The 21,427-nt window shown below is 36.3% G+C and overlaps 2 protein-coding genes across 5 annotated transcripts; one reads left to right on the top strand and one right to left on the bottom strand.

Annotated features, from left to right (window-relative positions):
- Window positions 1-1,458: 1,458 nt before the first annotated feature.
- Window positions 1,459-11,962, bottom strand: LOC114524274. Of its 4 annotated transcripts, XM_028545424.1 has the most exons (12): window positions 11,744-11,962; window positions 8,353-9,175; window positions 8,195-8,259; window positions 6,400-6,483; window positions 6,106-6,175; window positions 5,019-5,062; window positions 4,288-4,396; window positions 3,525-3,604; window positions 2,735-2,839; window positions 2,468-2,511; window positions 1,864-1,919; window positions 1,459-1,614 (listed from the first exon to the last, which is right to left on the bottom strand). In XM_028545424.1, exons 1-12 carry the CDS (start codon window positions 11,795-11,797, stop codon window positions 1,541-1,543), a joined length of 1,608 nt encoding a protein of 535 aa, XP_028401225.1. In that variant the 5' UTR covers window positions 11,798-11,962; the 3' UTR covers window positions 1,459-1,540. The 4 variants fall into 4 exon arrangements, 3 of the variants coding, with proteins under 3 accessions (XP_028401225.1, XP_028401223.1, XP_028401224.1); XM_028545422.1 differs by having other exon boundaries at window positions 8,195-9,175; XM_028545423.1 differs by having other exon boundaries at window positions 5,028-5,062; window positions 8,195-9,175.
- A 2,618-nt stretch (window positions 11,963-14,580) lies between these two features.
- LOC114524180 lies at window positions 14,581-21,011 on the top strand. Its single transcript, XM_028545308.1, has 4 exons — window positions 14,581-14,726; window positions 18,583-19,190; window positions 19,334-19,692; window positions 19,812-21,011. Exons 1-4 carry the CDS (start codon window positions 14,692-14,694, stop codon window positions 21,009-21,011), a joined length of 2,202 nt encoding a protein of 733 aa, XP_028401109.1. The 5' UTR covers window positions 14,581-14,691.
- The last annotated feature ends 416 nt before the right edge of the window (window positions 21,012-21,427 follow it).

Below are 21,427 nucleotides of genomic sequence, written 5' to 3'. Positions count from 1 at the left end.
GATCTTGGGATTGCTCGTTTCAAGATTGACCATTTCACACACACTTTTCTTCCGTTTCAGTTGCGTACAGTTCGTTTTTCATTGACTTCTTATGGTTTCTGCGTTCTTTAAAAGAAGTAGTCGTCATTCCGATGTACTCTTTAGCGTCATTGTCATCGTCTGTAGTAACTGTAGCTTTGTACACGATGTTTCTGGTGTTGCAGTTTCCTTAATGGACATTCGGACTTGATTTGGCAATTGCATTTCGGTGTGCCGAGATCACTCTTAACATTTCCCATACACGAATAGCTTACTTTGATTGTGTTTGTTAAAAATTTTGTGTAGCACGTTTAGGTGATTTTTAAATCACCTATTGAGCTGACAAGCTCTCGATATCGATACTAGAAGTCTAATTAGAATTGCATATGATTACATTTGCATGGGATTTCAATCATATTACACAACATATGCAATTCTAATTAGATTTCGAGTATCTATCTATATATCTATCTGCGGACAACGTTTTTGCAAACCGGTATATATATATATATATATATATTATAGCGCTTCTTTATAGCAAGGCCATTCGTTGTAATGATCTACTGGGTGTATAAAAAAAAAGCCATATTCAAAAATATTCACATGGTTAGCTACACAATTAGAAGCATTATTATACTATTGTGCTTGTAAATTATATTGTGGTTTCCTTTTTTTAACAGCCTGTGCAACAATAATAATTTAGCAATTAATATCATCTGCCTGACAAGTAGTGGGGGGGGGGGGAGAGGTGTATGGCAGATATTATCATTATTGTTATAGAGATTGTGCGCACTAAACGTCACAAAACCTCTGGGAAGTAATGATTGAACCGGCCTATGCATGGCCTTGCGCAACAAACTTCCCAGCTGCTGCTAGACAGCTACGCTTTATTATAAAGAATGCGTTATTTATCCATTTGTGCAATGAAATCGTAATTTTCCAAAGAATCGCATTAACATTTAGTGTAAACATGATACGGCCATCTATATCGGCTATTCCTATATCCCTAGGTCGGATAGCGCTATCCGCGAGATAGTGGGGGTTTTAATAACTCAAAAAACTGCCCGTAGTTTGGTGCAATTTAAAATGAACCTTCTAATTCTTTAGATAATGTTTCTCTTTATTAATTTTTGGGTCAATATCGACAGATTTTTTTCCGGACATTGGACATGGGGCTATCTGGACCAGCCTGGTCGGTATATCTATATGCGGCTTGAGGACGACCAGACGGCAAACTTCTGTAATCCAATATGAATAGATAGGCACTCATTATAATTATGTAAACTCTGTTTCTATAACCATTTTGAAAAAGATTTCCTCGAGTTTTCAGTTCTTTTTAGTTCAGACTCGGTAAAGAGAGGTTCATTCGATAGAAAAATACTCATCATTTCCACGAACAGAGAAAGTGTACATCAAGAAACATAAGTATCTGTTGATCAATACAACAAACATAATTTAATATTGCATCAATTAAAACAAAATTACACGGGGACGCGGGTAGGTAAAGACTGTATGTGGTCTCTCATAAGTTCATTGCCTCTTGGAGCATATCATCATCGTCGTCTAATCCTTCGAGGAGTTCATCAAAATTTGATTCTAGTAGAAAAGAAAAATTTCACATTTCATGTCATTCTGTTTAGAAAATATGAAGAATCCACTCCACTGTTCATTTGAATAGGTTTTGGACAAAGAGGGGGAGAAAATAGGGCTATTCAATCGGGATGCACATTCTTTATAGGAATGTAACTTGAATGGCATAGCTGCACCACAGCTGCACGAAAGCTTGCTTCCATCCCAAGAATGTGCTTCTCGCAATGTCAGCAGTGGTCAATAACAATATTATACCTTCAACTGTCTCGGCTTGATGTATTTCTTTGCCTGAATCCAGACACATCGGCTGTCTATTTAAAGATGCGATAGAAAACATTACTGCATGCGCAGAAAAACCGATCATAAAAAAATAGAAAATAAAAGGTAATTCCAAGTTATTCAAAGGCATGTAAAATCGTGCATGGAAAGCAATTCCTCAATTTAGGATTTTGATTTAATAAAACGCCAAGGAATGTTTAAAGTGAAAAAAGACGGGAGAGAAGCTTACGGCTGTAGGTTTCCTTAAAAAAAGGCATCCATTTAGTAGGGGTCGGTTGTTCGAAGGGCGTTCAGCTTAAACGACGGATAAGTTCAAAATGGAAAACAAAATGATCTATTTATTAAACAACTGAGCTGAAATATTTTGATGTAAATAGTTTTAATGGAAGTACATGTTTAATGCAGAAGATGCATGCATGGGAGTATTTTTAAACGTTTTAACTATGCACCGCCGCTAAACGGCTTTCGAACAACCGGACCCTATCCCTGAATAGTTGGCTATAAAGGTCAACTGAAGTGTGGTTTAGCTCACGAAATGTAAGTGCAAATAAATCCTAAGCATCGAGCTTTGGTAACTTACGTGTCACACTGTTTTGATTCACGCAACGTTGTAACATCTGAACCCTAAATTCAGAAAAAAAATAGCTACTGCTTGTATGCTCAAATCACCAGCCGAATTTGTACGAATCATTATTTGTAGGAATTGAATTTGTACAAATTTGTATAAATTGCATGAATTAGCAGTATTTAATTCTTACGTAAATGTATATAGCTGAGTACAAAACTTTACGCAATGAGTAGTATGGTGCATGCTATACTTGAACGAGGGATTAAAGAGCAATCTCACCGACTCCTTGCTGGATGGATCTGCGACAGCTGGAAAAACCTCGACAATATTTCTTGGGGTGATGTTTAAATAATGTTTTCGTGGTGATGGACTAAAAACAGAAACCTATATAAGTAGGATGCAATTAGTTAATATAATATTAATAAGGATCAAGGATAGACATTGGGGCATGCAGCAGAGAAACATTAGCAATATTTCAAACAAACAAGATGACATACAGTTCGATGAAATTCGTCATTTTAAAAATCACAAAACAGTTTGTGAGGCCCGTGGCATTTTTGCTTCGACTTTCCTCTTTTGATAGATGTAAACGAATAATTAAGTTGATCATTAACTTGAAAATTATGCAATGAATATGTAGTTGTAAACTGTATCTTTGTATTAAGGTTAAAACATTTAATTTGCTCCTTGAATAAAACGATAGACTTGTTTTCTATTTTGAACTTAACCACCGTTTAAACTAAACGGGCTTGAACCGGCCTCAGGTGCAGAACTCTTACCAACAAATCAGAGCCGGCCATCGGCAAACTTGCATGAGTACGTGTCTTAGACCGCATTCACTAGCTCGATGGTTAGAATACCAAAACCCATTTACACTAACTTGCAATTTTTGGTACGGCATTGGAAAAATTGATACGCAAGAAATTTTGATGACTAAGTAACTATAGTCAAATGTTATCCGTATACCAATTCGTATCCGTCTACGAATTGGTATCTTCATCAGTACCAAACTTGAAATCGGGGCTTAAGATGCCAGGAACACTCGACGTTTACTATGCACTGCAAGTACCTGCTTGAGTATGAAACCGCATCCAGGTCCAAGTTCAACTTTCTCGATAACCTTCTTATGCACCACTCCGTGCATTTCACCTATACAATAATAATTATTCATGCCTGCTTATCCCTATATAATGACGCGAATGCTATTGTTATATAAAGTTTAGACAATGCTATTGTTATATAGAGTTTAGATAATGATATTGTTAGAAAAGTATTAAACTACGCGTGCAATAGACGTTTTCAGCTTGCATGAATTAAAATCAATCCATTTCAGATGTTGTGACCATGCCCATGGAATGCCAATGAAACTTATTAACTTAACCTTTTCAGACCATGTGACTTGAAACGGAAAAAAGCCCACATTTACGCAGTTGCGCGGCTGACTTAATTTTCATCAAAATTTCTGAAATTTCGATTCTTTGTAAACAATTACCCAAACGTTCAGCCCTTGAATTCAAATTGGATTTTAAACTTCTCATTCATGTTTGCACAAGCCATTCAAAATGATGCTTCCACAAACCGCTCTTCCATTTTTCGAGGTTAATTTTTCTGTTTGTTTTTAGTGTTAGAATGACCTGAAGATGGTAAAGTACCCATACTAGCATAAATCTATGAGATATTTTGATAAATTTATAGTTTTCTTAACATTTCAAAATTGTCTACTTTTTTTTTATACACCCTGTATAAACAGTAGTAAAATCGCTGTTTACTCTAAAAATTCACTTTATACAATCTAATAAATTCATTTTTTGTAGGAAAAGAAATTGCCATACCTGAAGGATCTTTTAATACAATACTAAAATCCAAACCATTTGGGTTGAACGATTTAACTAACACAGCTAAAAATGCCACTTTCCCCCTATGAAGTTCCTGTGATCCAGCCTAAATGGGGTAAACGTTCCTTTTTAATAAAATGCTTCTAAATATAATGCTGGGCGAGAACTCAAAAACAAGGGGGCAAATAGTAGTCTCAATAATTCTAGGGATATGCACTGGTTCCTTAGAAATCCTCCTATAGTGGAAGTCGGTTTAACTAGAAAGATTATGGCAAAAATGTTCCTATAAAGCAATGAAGCTGGTTATCAAAGAGCTAGCTCACCCAATAAATTGCCTCAAGAGCACATGCATGCAGATACCTGCAGATCCCGCGGGAATGATAACTCAGTTATAGACCTTTCTTATAATGACGTCGAAATAACGCGGAAAATATGTTGTTACATGAAATTTGATTGGTTCCACAAAACTATCGAGCCAATTAAACTTCGTGTTACATCATACTGTTGGAAACAAGTGAAGTGACATGCATAAAACAAAAAATAGATAAAAATAATTCAAGGGTGAAAGTCAGTTGAAGATTATAGCCACGAAGGGCGAAATCCTAAAATCGAGAGCGCGAGTGTAACTTTGTTAATCAACAGAAACAGCGAGTTCGTACTAATTCAATTTAGATTTCATCAGCTTTGGGTAAGAGCTAGCGTAAATATAAGATATGATAAACAATGACCTTCCTTACTACAGACGCAAGTGTATCGCACGCATCCGGAAAATCTATAAAATAATAAAAATACCGTTACGAGACGAACCTGTAAAAATCCTACTTTATCTGATTTTAGTAGAATTATAAATAATTATTGAAAATTCTGGCCTCCGATTGGTCGAGCGACCTCGAATTACTACGCGATAACCACATATATAGTGAGCGGATTTTTCAAAATAGCAGGAAGTTGTTTTTGTCAAAGTGACAGATGAAGAAATAAGTTATAAATAATTTTAACGAAGAAACTGTACCTGAAACACAAAAGAAGTGAAAAAAGATGCCTAAAATTATTTCGAGGCAAAAAAAGACGTGTTAGCCGGAATGCTTTTTAACTTAATTTTGCAAAAACATTGCTTTATTTAAGTCCCCGTAAAACTGTGGAAATATTTGTTCACGTTTGTAAAACATGTAATTTTTACAACTGATTTTGCAAAAAATAACCTTTTATACATAAAAATCAAAAGTCATACTAAAACGCTTTTTACCTCAGGCTTAGTGACCTCGACTTCGTCTCGGTTTTTATCCAGCGAAATTTACCTCGCCTAGCTTTGGCGAGTAATTGTTAATAAAAGAGACGTTGATTATATCATAGATAATAAAATATTAATCAATAGTCTTTTAACTACCATGATTATATACTGCAAAATTATATTTCAAATTTGCTTGATCTGTATAAGCATGATTTTATTGAGCATTTCTTGGTGTCTTATATGACTCGAAATCCTCATCGACAATGTCTCGCGACCTAAACATATGGCAGCATTTCACTGTACGCAGAGACTGTGTGTTTTAAGAGATTATAAAAATATTTCCCCAGCTGGTGACGTCATTTAATTAGATCTAATTATAAGACAAGATGGCGGACAGCTGAATAATTCTGTAGACTTGGGTATAGGAAATACCCCTGGAAATATTGACCACAACAGGAAATTTCAGTGATCTTCACGGCATATTGCAGATAACCATGCAGGTAAGATGGGTTGATTTTACTTCTGTTTTACTTCCATGTAGCTACATCTTAAAATGATTACTTTTATTGTTATTATATAATTACCTTTTGCAACTTTCTCTTGCATCAAAGTCCACGGTTTTATTGCAAAGTCATCTACTTCATCACATGAACCCTGCAAATCATGAATACGTGATTCACGGTGGTGAATCAGATGTACAAATGACTGGTGCATATACATGCCACGTATAACAACTATTGCTAGTTCAATCATAAACGAACCAGTATATATAGAAGTGTGCTGTGATGCAGGCTTTATGAAATCTTTCTTTTCATTCGCCCTTTTCGTTTATGGTCGATCGTTTACGGAAGAAAGGTTCAAATAATTTCGCGCCTTACCAGTTCAAAAAGCCGAGGTGTTATCTTCGTGGGAGATTCAGTTGACGACAGACTTCGAATACTGTCCAAGGTTTGATCTGGATCCTACACAAATGTAAGAATCGATGGTTTGACAGAAACACCAAAATCATGCAGCATGTAGAAATGAAATAATGGCATGGGAAAAACCCGACATGCAGAGTTCGAATTTCACGTCTGTGATGAGCTGCATTTCGACAGAGACAGCTTCAACGTGCACACAGTAATATTCAATGATGATGATGGCATTAGACGATTGCTTCTCAAGAAGCCTGCTTTTTACACGACCGTAACCGTGCCGTGCGTAAAATGGAAAATACTGTAGTGTAGCTATATCCAATAATGATATTCATTCAATTTTGAATGGGTATATATAATTATTAGTTAAATCAGTAATTGTAAGAAACACCGCGTGTATTTCTTATATGCAGAGCTGATAAGGCATCATTGAAGGCCCAGGTTAACAGACTGAGAGCTCTGCGTATATAAAAAAAATACATACACATGGTGTTTCTACAAATCGACGATGTGATTACTGTATAACATGGCATGTTAGACATGGCATGTTAGGCATGTCTGCCTAACCAAGATAAGGCTGGAAAAACCAAATATGATGTCAATCCATTATATTGGAGTAATTAACAGGGGCAAGATGTCCTATTACATAATTGTACTATATATATATATATATATATATATATATATATATATATATATATATATATATATATATATATATATATATATATATATACACCCATTTGCAAAAACGTTGGCCGCAGATAGATAGATAGATAGATAGATACTCGAAATCTAATTAGAATTGCATATGTTGTGTAATATGATTGAAATCCCATGCAAATCTAGTCATATGCATTTCTAATTAGACTTCGACTATCTATCTATCTATCTATCTATCTGCGGCCAACGTTTTTGCAAATGGGTGTATATATATATATATATATATATATATATATATATATATATATATATATATATATATATATATATATTCTGGGCATGCGGCGGAAACTTGCTTCATCACTGACCATTTTATCCCAAATGGATAAAATGACTGACCATTTTATCCCAAATGTAGCACAAAGGTTCTTTCGCTTAATTGATAAGCATTTCCCAAAGTCATCGCCTCTCCATAAAATTTTCAACCGGAACACGGTAAAAGTGAGTTACTCATGTATGAACAATGTTAAAACCTCAATCTCCAACCACAATCATAGAATCCTTAAACATCAAAACAACCCCCAATGTTCTTTGAAATCATGCAACTGCAGAGTTAAGGAGGAATGCCCAATGAACGGTAATTGTCCCGTGAAAAGCATTGTGTACAAAGCGGAAGTTAGCTCATATAATGAAGAAGTTGTCAAGCATTATATTGGTATGACATGCAGGTAGCTTCAAACTCAGATACAGCTAGCAACCACTTAAAGTCTTTCAACCACGAACGCTACTCTAGAGAAACGGAGCTTTCGAAGTATGTTTGGGGGCTCAAGTCGCAAGATAAACCATTTGGGATAAAATGGTCAGTGATGAAGAAAGTTCCCGCCGCATGCCCAGAAATAAAAGTTTGTAATTTATGCACCGAGGAAAAAAGATTAATCAATTGACTGTTTAGTAAATGCCGGCATAGATATGGTTTTAAGGTTTGTAATATATATATATATATATATATATATATATATATATATATATATATATATATATATATATGTATGTATATATATATATATATATATACGACAAGAATTACGGAATTTACCATTTTCGGGGGTAGTATTCCAGCTGGACCAGGAAATCTTCTCGGAGTAGAGCATCGTTTCTCGTCTGTAAACGTTCTTAAATAAGTCAGAACTGGTGATTCTCTGGCAAAACCTTTTCGTTTCGGTGTGTGTATATCAACCGAAGGTGTTTTTGTACCTCGTGATGAGTTCTTTAAAGTAAAATGTGTTGTTGGCGTAACTGGAAGAGTGGAGTTGGTATGCGTATCACTCAGGATTTCAGATAGGCACGACCGCCTTAAACAATCCTTGCTAAATCTGTTACATTCTAAAGTCTGTTTAGAAACTGAAGTCTGAGACAATGTTTCCCGTAAAACGCCTCTAGACGAGTCTTTATCGTTGTATTTGCTTCGTATATTTGAAGTTTGTGCTGATTGTGCTCCAATTAAGTTCTCCGGTCTACCGTCTGTCAATCTTGGTGACGAAACTGCCGAAGTAGTATTCTGCACGTACCTCAGACCATCCGATATATTACTAGTAGTACTGAAACTAATAACAGGATTGAAATTGAAATTCCGGCTATCCTTGACATTCACTGACACTTTCGGTTCTGCCGAAACACCAGTCATGTATTCACTTGCTTTCCTCGTCGTGATTGCTGCAGTCAGAGATAATAAAGACTGATCCTTTCCCAAAGTGCAACTCTGTTTCTCTTCCACACAGTTTAGCCTCTTCATGGGAGGTTCCGCTGACAGCTGATCATCAAAATCACCAGGTGTGCGCTTTGAGCATCCAGGTTGGTTGCTGGACGTGTAAAAAATACTTGAAGATGATCGCAGACTCGAACTAGATTTGCCAGAATTAGGGAACGAGTTGACTGAGGAGCCTTTGCTGCGTAAAATATTTTGCTTGCTGTGACACTCGTTCATTTTACCAGGTCCATTGTAGTCAGAGATATTTTGGCAGGGAACGCCTTTTGTGAGCTGTTCAGATTCGAAATTTAATGCTTCATTCAAAAATTCCTAGGTGAAAGAAGAAAGCAGGTGTAGTACAGACTTCAGCTAGCAACACACCTGGTCCATTTGTATATGTATAATAACCTTCCCTTCTTATGTAGTATCTCCAAAATATAATGTTTACGAGACACTCATAAATATTATATTTTTGAGATACAAAGACCCTGTCCACACGTATCTGGATATTTTTAAAAACGGAGGTTTTTTCTCCGTTTTTAAAAAAATTCGCGTCCACACAAAGCGTATTTGAATCGTTTTTGCCCTTCCACGCGTTAACACTAAAACGAAGGAAATTTGATAGCGCCAGGCATAAGGCATGCGCATTTCCAAGTAATATGAGCGGTTCCAAATGATCGCAGGGCTCGATGCGCGCCTAGATAACAACTATGTTAATTTGGCGGGATTTAAAAACAATTCCGCGTATTTGCTTTGGATTCGCTTTATGCTCGCTGTTTCTTGAATTGAAATGAATAAATCAAAGGAAGCGCCGTTAATAGCCCGTTATAGACTGGGTCCGATTATCAACATCATCGAATTCGAAAACCTTTGTTTTCGCAAAAACGGCGTTTTCGAAAAACTCCACTCTGGACAGCGTTTTTGAAAACCTCCGTTTTCGATTGTCACTCCTTATATGAATTCATCAAAAGATAATTACAACTTATCATACACCCAGGGTGCATGAATGTAGACAGTGCTTTAATTACCATTAGTTGATTTAATAGAAATATTATACACTATACAGTATAGTGATATGATACACAAAAGCAATGAAATGTATTTGCCTCGGAGGCTAGGCGCAAATCTCCATTATACATTTGATTTTATGCATTTGCGCAAAGTAAACAAATTTTGATGCATACGACATATATTTATTGTAATGTGACACTAGTCGATTTTCTCGTCTGCCCGGTATGACGTCAAAATCCTAATTAGTTTTCAGACTCTTTTTTCCCGACCAACTTTTGAAAAAACTCAATTTTGGCATGTTTGATCCAAAATATCTTTAGAAATATTTATCCGATCGGGAAATGATATATATCATTCGAATCGTTGGTGAAAAAGTGGTAATCATGTCATATGCACTTTGAGAAAACTCTTTTGGCAATGTCTTAAACAAAGTTATCCCAAACTATAAAACTCTGTATGGTCAAGCCTGTCACTAAGGATGGCTTATACGAACAATTTGTTACCAATTGAATGCCCTGTTACACAACTGGCCTTTTAATTATCAGTGACTGTATTCATGTTGAATGAACTTCCATCTTCTCTCCAAAACATGAGTGTACTGTATCGCAATTATTATGGATTAATTAATATTCCAAATACTAAGGAGGTTACACAAATTCCATGCACCATAGACTGCCTCTATACTGTACATATTATCTTTGTATGCATGACAGATCTTGAAATAATTTTGTCTGCTTTTATACTGTAATGTACAAATTTAATTTCCAGTTCCTCATACCTTTATAAACAGCATTAATAAAAGTAAGCACATCATCGGTTAATAATGGCTGGGTTACAGCAAAATGAACGAAAAAAGGGGTTTTAATTATGCACCTTGCATACCTAGGACAGGGTTGCATGAATCTACGAACTGAACATCTGTTAATTTTAACGGAAGGCTGGATGTTAAATGAACAAAACAAACCAAAGTAGATTCTGGTGTGCATCAGCTTTAAAACTTTGCATTTTAGAAAAAAGGATAAGGCCAATTTGTTAAAACAGAATTAAACAAACAAAATTAGGTTCCGCATGTCACCACAAAAGAATGTTTCAGGCCGATAACATCATACAAAAATGGGGAATGCATGCATTGTTTGAATGTCTACCCATGCACCCATGCTAATTTCAACCAAACTACTTAAGCTTACTCATTTCGTTATTTGTCTACCACCTGAAAATTCCTACACAATTGATTTTTGGTAAGCATTATACTATATCTGCTCATTCTATATGGTATTGCGCACTCTCTAGTATTCAGTGAACCAAACAACATATTCATATACACGAGACATCTTATACATAAGAATATTCATACACTACACTCAATTTATCGGTAATTTGGCAAAGCTAAAGTGGGGTAACAATAGTGCTGTAAAAGTGGGAAGGGGTGCTTTAATTGGAGGCTGTTTCACTCTCATCAAGAGCCCCCTCCTCCAGTAAATTTATTTCTACAACACCCATACCAATTTAATCTGTGCTCAACCTACAGTATGTATTAGTAGCCTGAGCACAGACACAATATAGCTATTTTCTGCCTGTAAATTCAGTGTAGTGAAAATGGGCCTTTATTTTCAGGCACACTTTTTTGTTTAAGCTCTAAACGTTTCCAAACAACAACTTTTAGATTATCAATTTGGGCTCATAGGCGGATGACTGTAAGAAAATAGCACTCAGAAGTATTTATAATTCAGCATCGAATGAATTTAAACTGTGTTAACTGTTTCGCGTTATTGTTCGAGTGAAAATAACTTAATTCAATATTTTACAGTGTCAGTGTGGACTGTGTGGTGTTATAAAATTAGGCGTAAACTGAAAAATGTAATGTCAATAGCATCGATGTTTCCTCACCTCATCATCAAGATCATCAAAATCTGCCTCACGGATAGTAAATACGGCAGACATTTTAATCTAACCGACGTACGTTGACGACGTACGCTTGGCATTTAACGCTACTTCTATTCAAGAAGATATATTCCTCGCTTAAATTGGTGAAACAGCGATGTCGTACGAAACTCGTGTTGTTCACCCATAATTTTTCGTTTGATTATTTTGAATTACACACGGCATACACGCGCGTAAATAGAACAATGAAAGGAGTTCTCGAACCAACCTCGTACCCAACCTACGCGCCGCGCTGGACATTCCTTGCACTACTTCGCGTCTCCCGAAGTAACCACGCAATCAACGCTTTTCATTTGGTCGGCATAAATGGGTTAAAAGTGAGTCCTTTCAATTCGAAAGTGTTCAATCAGTGGTTCAATGACAATAAAAGTTTAAAACACCGGCATTTTAGAGGAATTTACTAAGCCTTATAACTGCGAGAAGTTTGCTCGGCAGATTCGAGGTGATATTTTTACCAGTGCAGGTAATACCAACTTTTATTAATATATATATCTTTGTTAATCGATGCTCAAGGCAAGTTCAAAACTCTGCCGTCAGGATGATGGTATAGATCAAATCATAGATGTGGTTTTCACCGCTGTTATATAGTAGACTGGCAATAAAAGATGCGTTAGCGTGTTTGACGGTTTATATATTAAAAGCTGGTATACATGTATACAGTAGTCCCCGCTTAACTTCTCGAACTTTGGTTTCGAATGAGAAAACAGCATTTTGACAACTGGAAATTATCGAAATAAGTCAAATAATCGGTGTATAAATGTATAATTTATTTCAAATTTTAAAAGATTATCTGTGGTGGCACGGTCGTTGTTGATCAAGCTTTTTTAGTTATTTTTGTAACATCTCTACGTATTAACTTCAGTTAACTTTAATGTCCAGTTAACTTTTATGGTGTCGCTGCTTTAATCAGTAATTCATTATTATATAAAGCAGGATTTTTTAGCAAATAAACGCAATAACTTCGGCGATCCAATGTAGTAAATATAAACGTAACTTGACATTAAGCCTGGTTAACTCGAAACCCCGGTAACTCGAAACCTCGGTAACTCAAACAATTTTTCTTGTCGACGTCTCCTAAAACAACGTCGTTTAAAGCTGAATTTTTAGTTGCAAGTTGATGCAATATGGATTTATGGCAAATTTTCAACGATAGATAAATTTAATCAATTTAGCTGTCTGTTATATAGAATTATCATTCACTTTATAGTATTCTCAATTTTGATTGGTTAATTTACCTGCAGTTAACTGCGTGCAAATAATACTCAGCTGCAAATAATACTCTGAGCATGCGCATTAATGTCAATTTTATAAACAATGGCGACTCGCTTTGCCGAACTGTCCGATAAAACGAACTCAAAATTGAAAATTGAGTGGTGAATGAATTGAAAATTTAGTGGTGAATGATAAAACAATTATTGAACTCGGTTCTCGCAAAATATCGTGATTTGTCGGTGGCTCGCAGATCAATTATTTGCCTCTGCCTTCGGCATCGGCAAATAATTGATCTGCTCGCCACCGACAAATCACGATATTTTGCTCGACCTCGTCCAATAATTGATAATTATATATAGCACTGTATACACAAGTTTATATAGCGGATTGGATGTTATACTGCGATATATCGTGCCGAGATATTAGATATAGCGCATACCCGTAAATGTCTATTCGGTAGTTTCATTTTAGCAAGTAACCATTATATTGCAAGTATATATAATGGTTAGTTGCTGAAATGACATTACTGAGGAACCTGTTAAAGGTAATAAAGAAATATGAAAAAATTGTCATAACAGTACTGAATTTCTGCCCGTCTTAAATCAAGCTCTGCAACTGCAATATGTAAGACAGAAGTTGCTTTAGTTTCAAATTTTGTCTTGTGCCTTACATAATTCTATAATAACAAGGCAGCTATCTTTGATTGCGAAATCCTGGCATTATGAACTTTTATGGTAATTGATGTTCCGAGAAACTCGGTTCTTTTATGAAAAAATTTTTCATATCAATTTTGTCTTACCCTGAACAGGTTCCCCAATAATGGCATTTCAGCAGAGTTAGCTACTTGCTATCATTATACATTATAATCTTATATAATTCCATGATTGCGAAATCCTGGCGTGTTGGTAATCAAAGTCTTGATTTTCTTTCGACGACTTATAAAAAATCTTACTACGTGATTTATAAAAAGCAATATATGAGTTGATTTTTTCTCGGGTATTTTCTGGAAAACAGTTAAGAGAAAGGTCTTAATGATCGTGCTTTAATTAACTGCTTTTGATCATATGCTTTTTTCCAAAATGGTAAGCTTACATATTTTAAAATATTTGACAGCATAAACAGGCGTTTAATATAATGGACGCCGGGGTTTAATAGGGAGTTTACGATTCACGAGTCACGACGCAGCAAGCTCGAAGACGCGATTGCAAAACAAAGAAACTCCACACGAGTAAACAATAGGTATACGGCATAATTTGTGGTCCCATGACAGCGTTGTCATTCTTACGACGCCTTCAAATGAGGCATTTTCACGGCCTCTCGATGACATGAAAGCAGTGGCAACGTGATAGCTGTTTTACAGGTTATATACAACTGCAATATCAGCTTCATGTTGGAGGTTCTTGGCGCAATTGAGACGTTTGTATGATTATTTCTCTGGGAGTTTGGTTAATTTCTCGCAGCTTATTTATAGCCAAATAATTGACTCGCGACGTCGACGTAACCGTGTCGTAGATCGTAAACTCCCTATTGTTATGCATGCAAGCATGTCGATTGAAGCTGATCCGCGGAAATTTATCGCGAAATTTAATTTTGCGTTTCCCTAACAATTGAAACTTTTAACTATTAAAGGATATATTGGTTGAAAATTACTGGCGAAAAATATTACGAAAAACAGCCACAAAATGACAAGTACATTGAAAACTGATTCACATAAAAGGTAATTCGTATTTGCAGTATTGTTATTATTTTTATTTGACCAACCTCAACGTTGACTTTGGAAAGAAAGATAGTAATTAATGTTTGTATATATGAGCGACAAACACCCTTTAAACTTTACATAGGACAAGCATTTGATCATTAAAACAGCGTGGTTATCCATGTCAAAATATTTTCGACATGATAACCAAAGCAGTATATGAGCATGAAACATGTTTGCAACTTTACATAGGACAAGCATTTGACCATTAAGGCAGCGCGGTTCCTCTCATAATTTAATCTTCCCGCTTAAAGGGCCCACACAGACAGGACGCGAAACGGCAACGTGGCGCGAATTTTCAACGTTTTTTATTTTTCAAAATAAAATAAATTCTAACCTATCATAATATTATTGTATATTATATAACCATAATACATTTTGACTGCTTTGGCGTCAATAGATTCCAAATTTTGCTTCCAGAATTTAATTTCTATGCTTCTGAAAACTGAAAATTCGCGTCGCGTTGCCGCATCGCGTCCGGTCTGTGTCGGCGCCATAAACTGCGGCGCCATAGTCAAACTTGCAAGAGGAGCCTATTTGGTTATTTCGGTTGTTTAATGTTTGTTTGTATATGAGCGCCAAACATGCTGGAAACTTTACATAGGACAAGCATTTGACCATTAAAACAGCGTGGTTATTCATGTCAAAATATTTTATTTCATAACCAAAGCATGGTTGTATTGAAGTTAATGAGCTCACGGCAAGCAGGTATATAATCAATCGTAATTATCGCTACTCTGGTTTTAATAAATGAAAGTAATCACCACACAAAGATTAACTTTCACGACCCAACGTTTCGACGCTCCGGTCTAGTGTCTTCATCAGGGGTGATCTGATATTGAAACTCAGTTCCTTATATATACTCTCAAAATGACATCATCTATCAATCAGATGTAAATATTCTTTTGGCAAATAGCTTCCGTCATTCCTACAGGGTGTATCAAAAAAACTGCAAATACCATAATTTTATGCACTTTTATAGAATTTCAATGACTGTGAAACTAATTACGCTTCTGGGATTTTAAAATACGTTTCCCAGGGTTATCATGTTTACTAACGCTCCCTAACCATTGTGTTTTGCATACCCTTGTGTTATGTGCTTAATTTTCCAATAAACTTGAGTTTGCTCGTATACGTTTAAAACAAGAAATTCTCTTAGTTTTGTTCTTAACTGAGCCATTCGTTATCGAACTCATAAGTTTAATTCACTTTGTGTGCTTGTTTTGATAACCCTGGAAAACGTATTTTCAAATCCCAAAAGCGTAATTAGTTGCACAGTCATTGAAATTCTAAACGGTGTCGCAAACCTTACATATGCAAGAATATTAATATTGTTTTGGTTTGCACCATACAGGGTGTCCCAAAAAAAACGAAAACTATTGAAATCACTCATTGTTAAAATTTGAATGCCGTGTGCATGAGTTTTAGCCTGTGGGGATTTAATGCAACTCAGTAAAATGCTAAATGCTTTGTGTTGCTACAGAAAGGGGACATGTCGAAGGTCATGGTGATTGAGATGCACATTTAAATATTGTTAATAAATATCATTTTCATTGCATCATATGCATGCATAAAAATGCTTATGGCAAACATTTACACATTTGTGGGTCCCAACAGAGTGCTTAGGCATTCAAACTCTAACAATTACATTGTTATGGGTGGTTTCAATAGTTTTCGTTTTTTTTGGGACACCCTGTACGTAGTTCAGCTAAAATGACTTTTAGCATTTTAAATGAAGGATTAGGAGCCATTTTCAATTCCCAGAGGTGCTTGTTATAGACTTTTAATATTAATATACAGGGTGTATCAAAAAAAACGCAACCACTTAATATTCATGAATATCCTCTTTGTTCTACAACACAAAAGACGTTTGGCCCCTGGAATGCGAGAAAGCTTGTAATCATATTCTAGCGGCACAATCGTTGGTAAACAAAGTCGGGTGCGTAAACCAACGAGCTGAATTGAAAGTATTTAACGAGTGAAATTTTATTTACAATTTATCTTACAAGGTCGACATTTAGCATTCAAGTTATCATGCACGACAATAAAAACTCGTTGTTCGGTTGTTAGCTGTACCATTATTAGTTAAGCTGATTTGACCATTAGCAGTTGAACTGTACGATTAGAAGCCCAGGGGCATAAAATCTATTGAGCTTATAAACAATATGAATTTTAGAATATTAAGTGGTTGCGTTTTTTTTTATACACCCTGTACAGGGTGTATCAAAAAAACGCAACCACTTAATATTCATGATATCGTCTTTGTTCTACAACACAAAAGACGTTTGGCCCCTGGAATGCGAGAAAGCTTGTAATCATATTCTAGCGGCACAATCGTCGGTAAACAAAGTCGGGTGCGTAAACCAACGAGCTGAATTGAAAGTATTTAACGAGTAAATGTTATTTACAATTTATTTTACAAGGTCGACAGTTAGCATTCAAGTTATCGTGCACGACAATAAAAACTCGTTGTTCGGTTGTTAGCTGCACCATTATTAGTTTAGCTGATTTGACTATTAGCAGTTGAACTGTACCATAAGAAGCCATTTTAAAATCCCAGGGGCATAAAATCTATTGAGCTTATGAACAATATGAATTTTAGAATATTAAGTGGTTGCGTTTTTTTTGAGACACCCTGTACATATACAAACACAAATTTATAGATGAAAATAACGCTTTAAAAGCCTGAATTGTTCGAGCACTGGCTTTTCTTTTCTACACGTTCCACGTGCGTTCAAAAAACATGAAGCTTCCACTTGGAATGCTTCCACTTTTACTACACCAAACCGAAAATGTCAATATAGTTCTTTACAGTGCTTATCTATTGCGCTTTAGAGCTCTAATAACGTTCTTACATATCTAAGTGGTTGCGTTTTTTTTAAACACCCTGTATAATCTTGTGCATACAAATTATGGTATTTGCAGTTTTTTTTATACATCCTGTATTTAGGGCACAAAGACTCGCATTAATATGCCAGGCTTCCAAACAACGTCTTTGTCCATAACGATCATTAGTGGTAATGACTTTTGAATCGTTCCACGCAATGTTATGGTTAGTTTGACACACGTGTTCCGCCAAGGTTGATTTTGAATTGTCTAAGTTCGAAACGCCTTTTTGATGTTCTTTTAAACGTGTGCCGAACTGGCGTTTTGTTTCACCTAGATATTCTTTCTCGCAATCACCACATGGTATAGAGTATACAGCATGAGTTTTCTGTTTAGTCGCTACGCGATCCTTGGATTTCGCAAAAATATGTCCCAGTGTCTGAAAGGGTCTTAAGGCAACTTTTATACCACAATTATTCAGGATCCTCCTGATTGGTTCTGCAATTCCCTGAATGTATGGAAATATAGCAAAACCTGTTTTTGAGAAATCACCCCCTGAGGAATTGCCGCATATAGTCGGGACATGGGATTTTAGACAATAATTTAAAAAGTTTCGTGGATAATTGTTCTCTCTCAATACACTGAAGACATAATCACTAGGGACAACGAGCGTTAAAAGAATGCAAAAAAATTCTATTAAGACAGGTCTGGCCCTCCCTCCCTCGTGGTTGTCGAGTGCAAGAAAATTTCCTTGCATTGTGGAAATTCAAGTGGGAAGACTAAACCAAATAATCGGTACCGAAACTACAACTACAACAATAATTGTAAGCTATTGGCCTTGCAGAAGAAATCCGTCGGAAAGAACTGAATAAATGAGCAAACACAATCCCCCCCAAACATTTTCTAGTTTCGGACCTGCTGCTAATGTGTGAACAATTATTCGCTGAAATCGCGGTGAAAACACGCTCATAATATTATTTTTGTCATCCAGGTCAAAATTAACCACATTAACAGAAGACCACAAACGATGGTGCGTCTTTGGAAAAGCTCTCAACCATGTCGTCGTCCCTGCAATACGTCCTGTTCTAGAGCAGGAAATTCTCAAGGAGTACAACGACCTTAAATTGAACCACAATATTCATGTTCAGACCACACGCAGCTTTCCCTCGCCGAAATATCCAACTGGTAATGCCATGAAATACGAGAACATCAACGGGAATGATACCAAGTTAAAAGCCCCGCACAATAAAAAGTTTGATTACTCCAAGTTTGACTACAAAGTTACGTCCCATGTTGAATTTGCCAAGCTCCTTCTGCAGAATTACATGGCTAAGCTCAGCGCGTTCGACGAAACTTGTGATGCATCCGCTGTTCTTATTCTACTTGGAAGAATTCCAGTGTTTTCTGCTGCTCTCCAAAATGCGGCAAATGTTGCTAGAGAATGTAGAAATACTTGGGCACATTGCGTTTTTACTGAGTGGGAAGAGTCCAACTTCACGAAGAGTTTTGACGACATGGAAAAACTGCTAAGAGAAGTTGGTTTATCTCCTGCAGATGAATCGAAAGTTTTAGCGGAACTTAATGACTGGAAAGACAAAGGTATGAAGTTTTTATGAATTATGTGAATGTTTACTTGTTGTATATATTCTTACTATTCCGTATTGCATGATAAAAGAAGCAAAGTTTTAGATAAGAAACTTGGCCTCAGAATGGTTTTTAAATTATAGTTTTTCTTGTTTCAGATGTTGCATTGTGTATGAATGCTCCAATTGATTCGGAGCTAGTTAAAGTAATGCAAGAACATGTTACTAAATTGTCAAGTGACGTGAACAAGATGGCGTTTGAGAGTCAAGAAGAACTGTGCAACTTGAAAGAAATTTTAGAAAATACTCACGAAAATTTACAAAATTGCGAGAAACGAGTTAAAAATATGGAGCTTAACCAGGATACTATGCAACATGAACTAAGTTCCACAATTGACAAAGTAGAACAACTGAAAACCAATCAAGAATTTCTCCAAAAAGAACAGAGTTCTATTTCAGCCAGAGTTGATTTACATCAGGCCGACATGAAGCCATTCAACAACAGAATAGTTCTTACGGTATTGTTGAAATGTTGCAATTAGTTATCATATATAAAACTTACGTAAGATAAAATCGGACATTTTTTATCCTCCGTATGTGGAATCCGAATTGTGACTTAAATTTTTGAAATTTTTAGGTTTCTCCGACTGTACTTCTGACATTGAATATTTTGCTAGACGATACGATCCAGACACAAGACATTGGTTCCTGGAAGATTTCAACAAGTGGTTCAGTGATTCTGATAACTCCAGAATGTGCTTGGGTGATGCCGCAGTGGCAAAGTGTCATGGCTGCTGTCGTTGCTCAGAGGGCAAAGAAGGATGGAAACATGGCAGCAGCGTACTTTTGTCGTCACTACGATGGCACACGTCGTGATCCCAGGTATCTGCTTGGTACTATCGCTTATCAACTGTGTAATTGTAATAGTCAATATGATAGGGTTGTGGGAGGGGAATCCGGGATTCAAAATATGTTGACTAATGCTAAGCTAGGAGTTCACGAGCTGTTTACTAAATTGCTAGAAGAGCCATTAAGCAAATGCGGTCGTGTTGCAAAAAAACTTGTTGTGATTGATGCACTAGACGAGACAGAAGATTCGTCCAGAAAAGATTTTCTTGATCTCATAATGAACCGTTTTCCCATGCTTCCTGAATGGCTCGTTTTCTTCATTACTAGCCGTCCGGAAGACTCCTTGCAGTTTAGACTGAAAACGTACAACCCGTGTATTAGGATTTGTGCAGGAAATAGCGACAGCGCAGGCTTTTATCAGCAGCATAAACAGGATATTCAACGCTTTTTTGAGAAAAATGTGAAGTTCACGGGGCTGTCGTACTCTGCTGAAGAGCTAACGGAAAAATGCGATGGAATGTTTTTGTACGCTTTTTACCTTGTGGAAATTCTTAAAAACACGAAACAATTGGGTAGTGACCTTTTCCCTGGAAATATCAACGATTTCTTTTACAAGAATTTTAAACGTGTTTACGAAAAATTAGGTGGAGATGTTTATTGGAAATTGTTTGGTTGTGCTTTGGTGGCGCCTTCTCCACTTCCCATTTCATTCATTTCGTTTCTTTTAAAAAGAGAAGATTCCGATCCTCAAACGCAGGAAGTAATTGATGCTCTCTCACATTTTGTTGCATTGCGAACCTCAGATAAAACCTTTGCATTTCTCCACAGTTTGATCCCGGCCTGGTTAATTGATAAGGAAACGGCCTCTCGAATGCTGTTTATTGACCGATGCAAGGCAGGAAAATTATTCAAAAGTATTGTTGTCGAATTCTTAAGTCATTTTACACAGGAACGATGGACAATTTGTGCAATTACAAGCTGGATATAATAAATTATATTTCGTGTTTTGGTCTTCGCTTCCTAATCTGTGAAGATTCTAAGAGTTTTGAGATCGTATTCAATGCTTTGACAAACTATCGGTTTCTTGAACAGCGAATACGAAGCAATAGAATCGGAATTTACTCTCTTATTGAAGACTTAGAGATATCTTTAGGCAGGCTAACGTTTGGTCAAAGGGAAAAGAAGAATCTTGAGGATATCTGCTTCGTTCTTAAACGAGATAAATATATTGTTGCCGGTTGTCCTGAACTTCTTTATTCCTGTCTTCGCAATCCCCCTCAACTAACCCGTGCAGATTTTAAAACTGGGCCAGGCAGCTGTTGGATGGGGTTATGGTTTGGCATGGAATTTCTTTCAGTGCAAAAACTTTTCTCAATAGCATGGATTGTTTTGCTTTTTCCCATG

The sequence above is a fragment of the Dendronephthya gigantea genome, unplaced genomic scaffold, assembly GCF_004324835.1.
Source record: "Dendronephthya gigantea isolate DGI-Jeju-01 unplaced genomic scaffold, DenGig_1.0 000030F, whole genome shotgun sequence".
Taxonomy (NCBI): domain Eukaryota; kingdom Metazoa; phylum Cnidaria; class Anthozoa; order Malacalcyonacea; family Nephtheidae; genus Dendronephthya; species Dendronephthya gigantea.
Note: the sequence above shows the minus strand (reverse complement) of the source record. Positions and strands in the feature narration are given on the sequence as shown.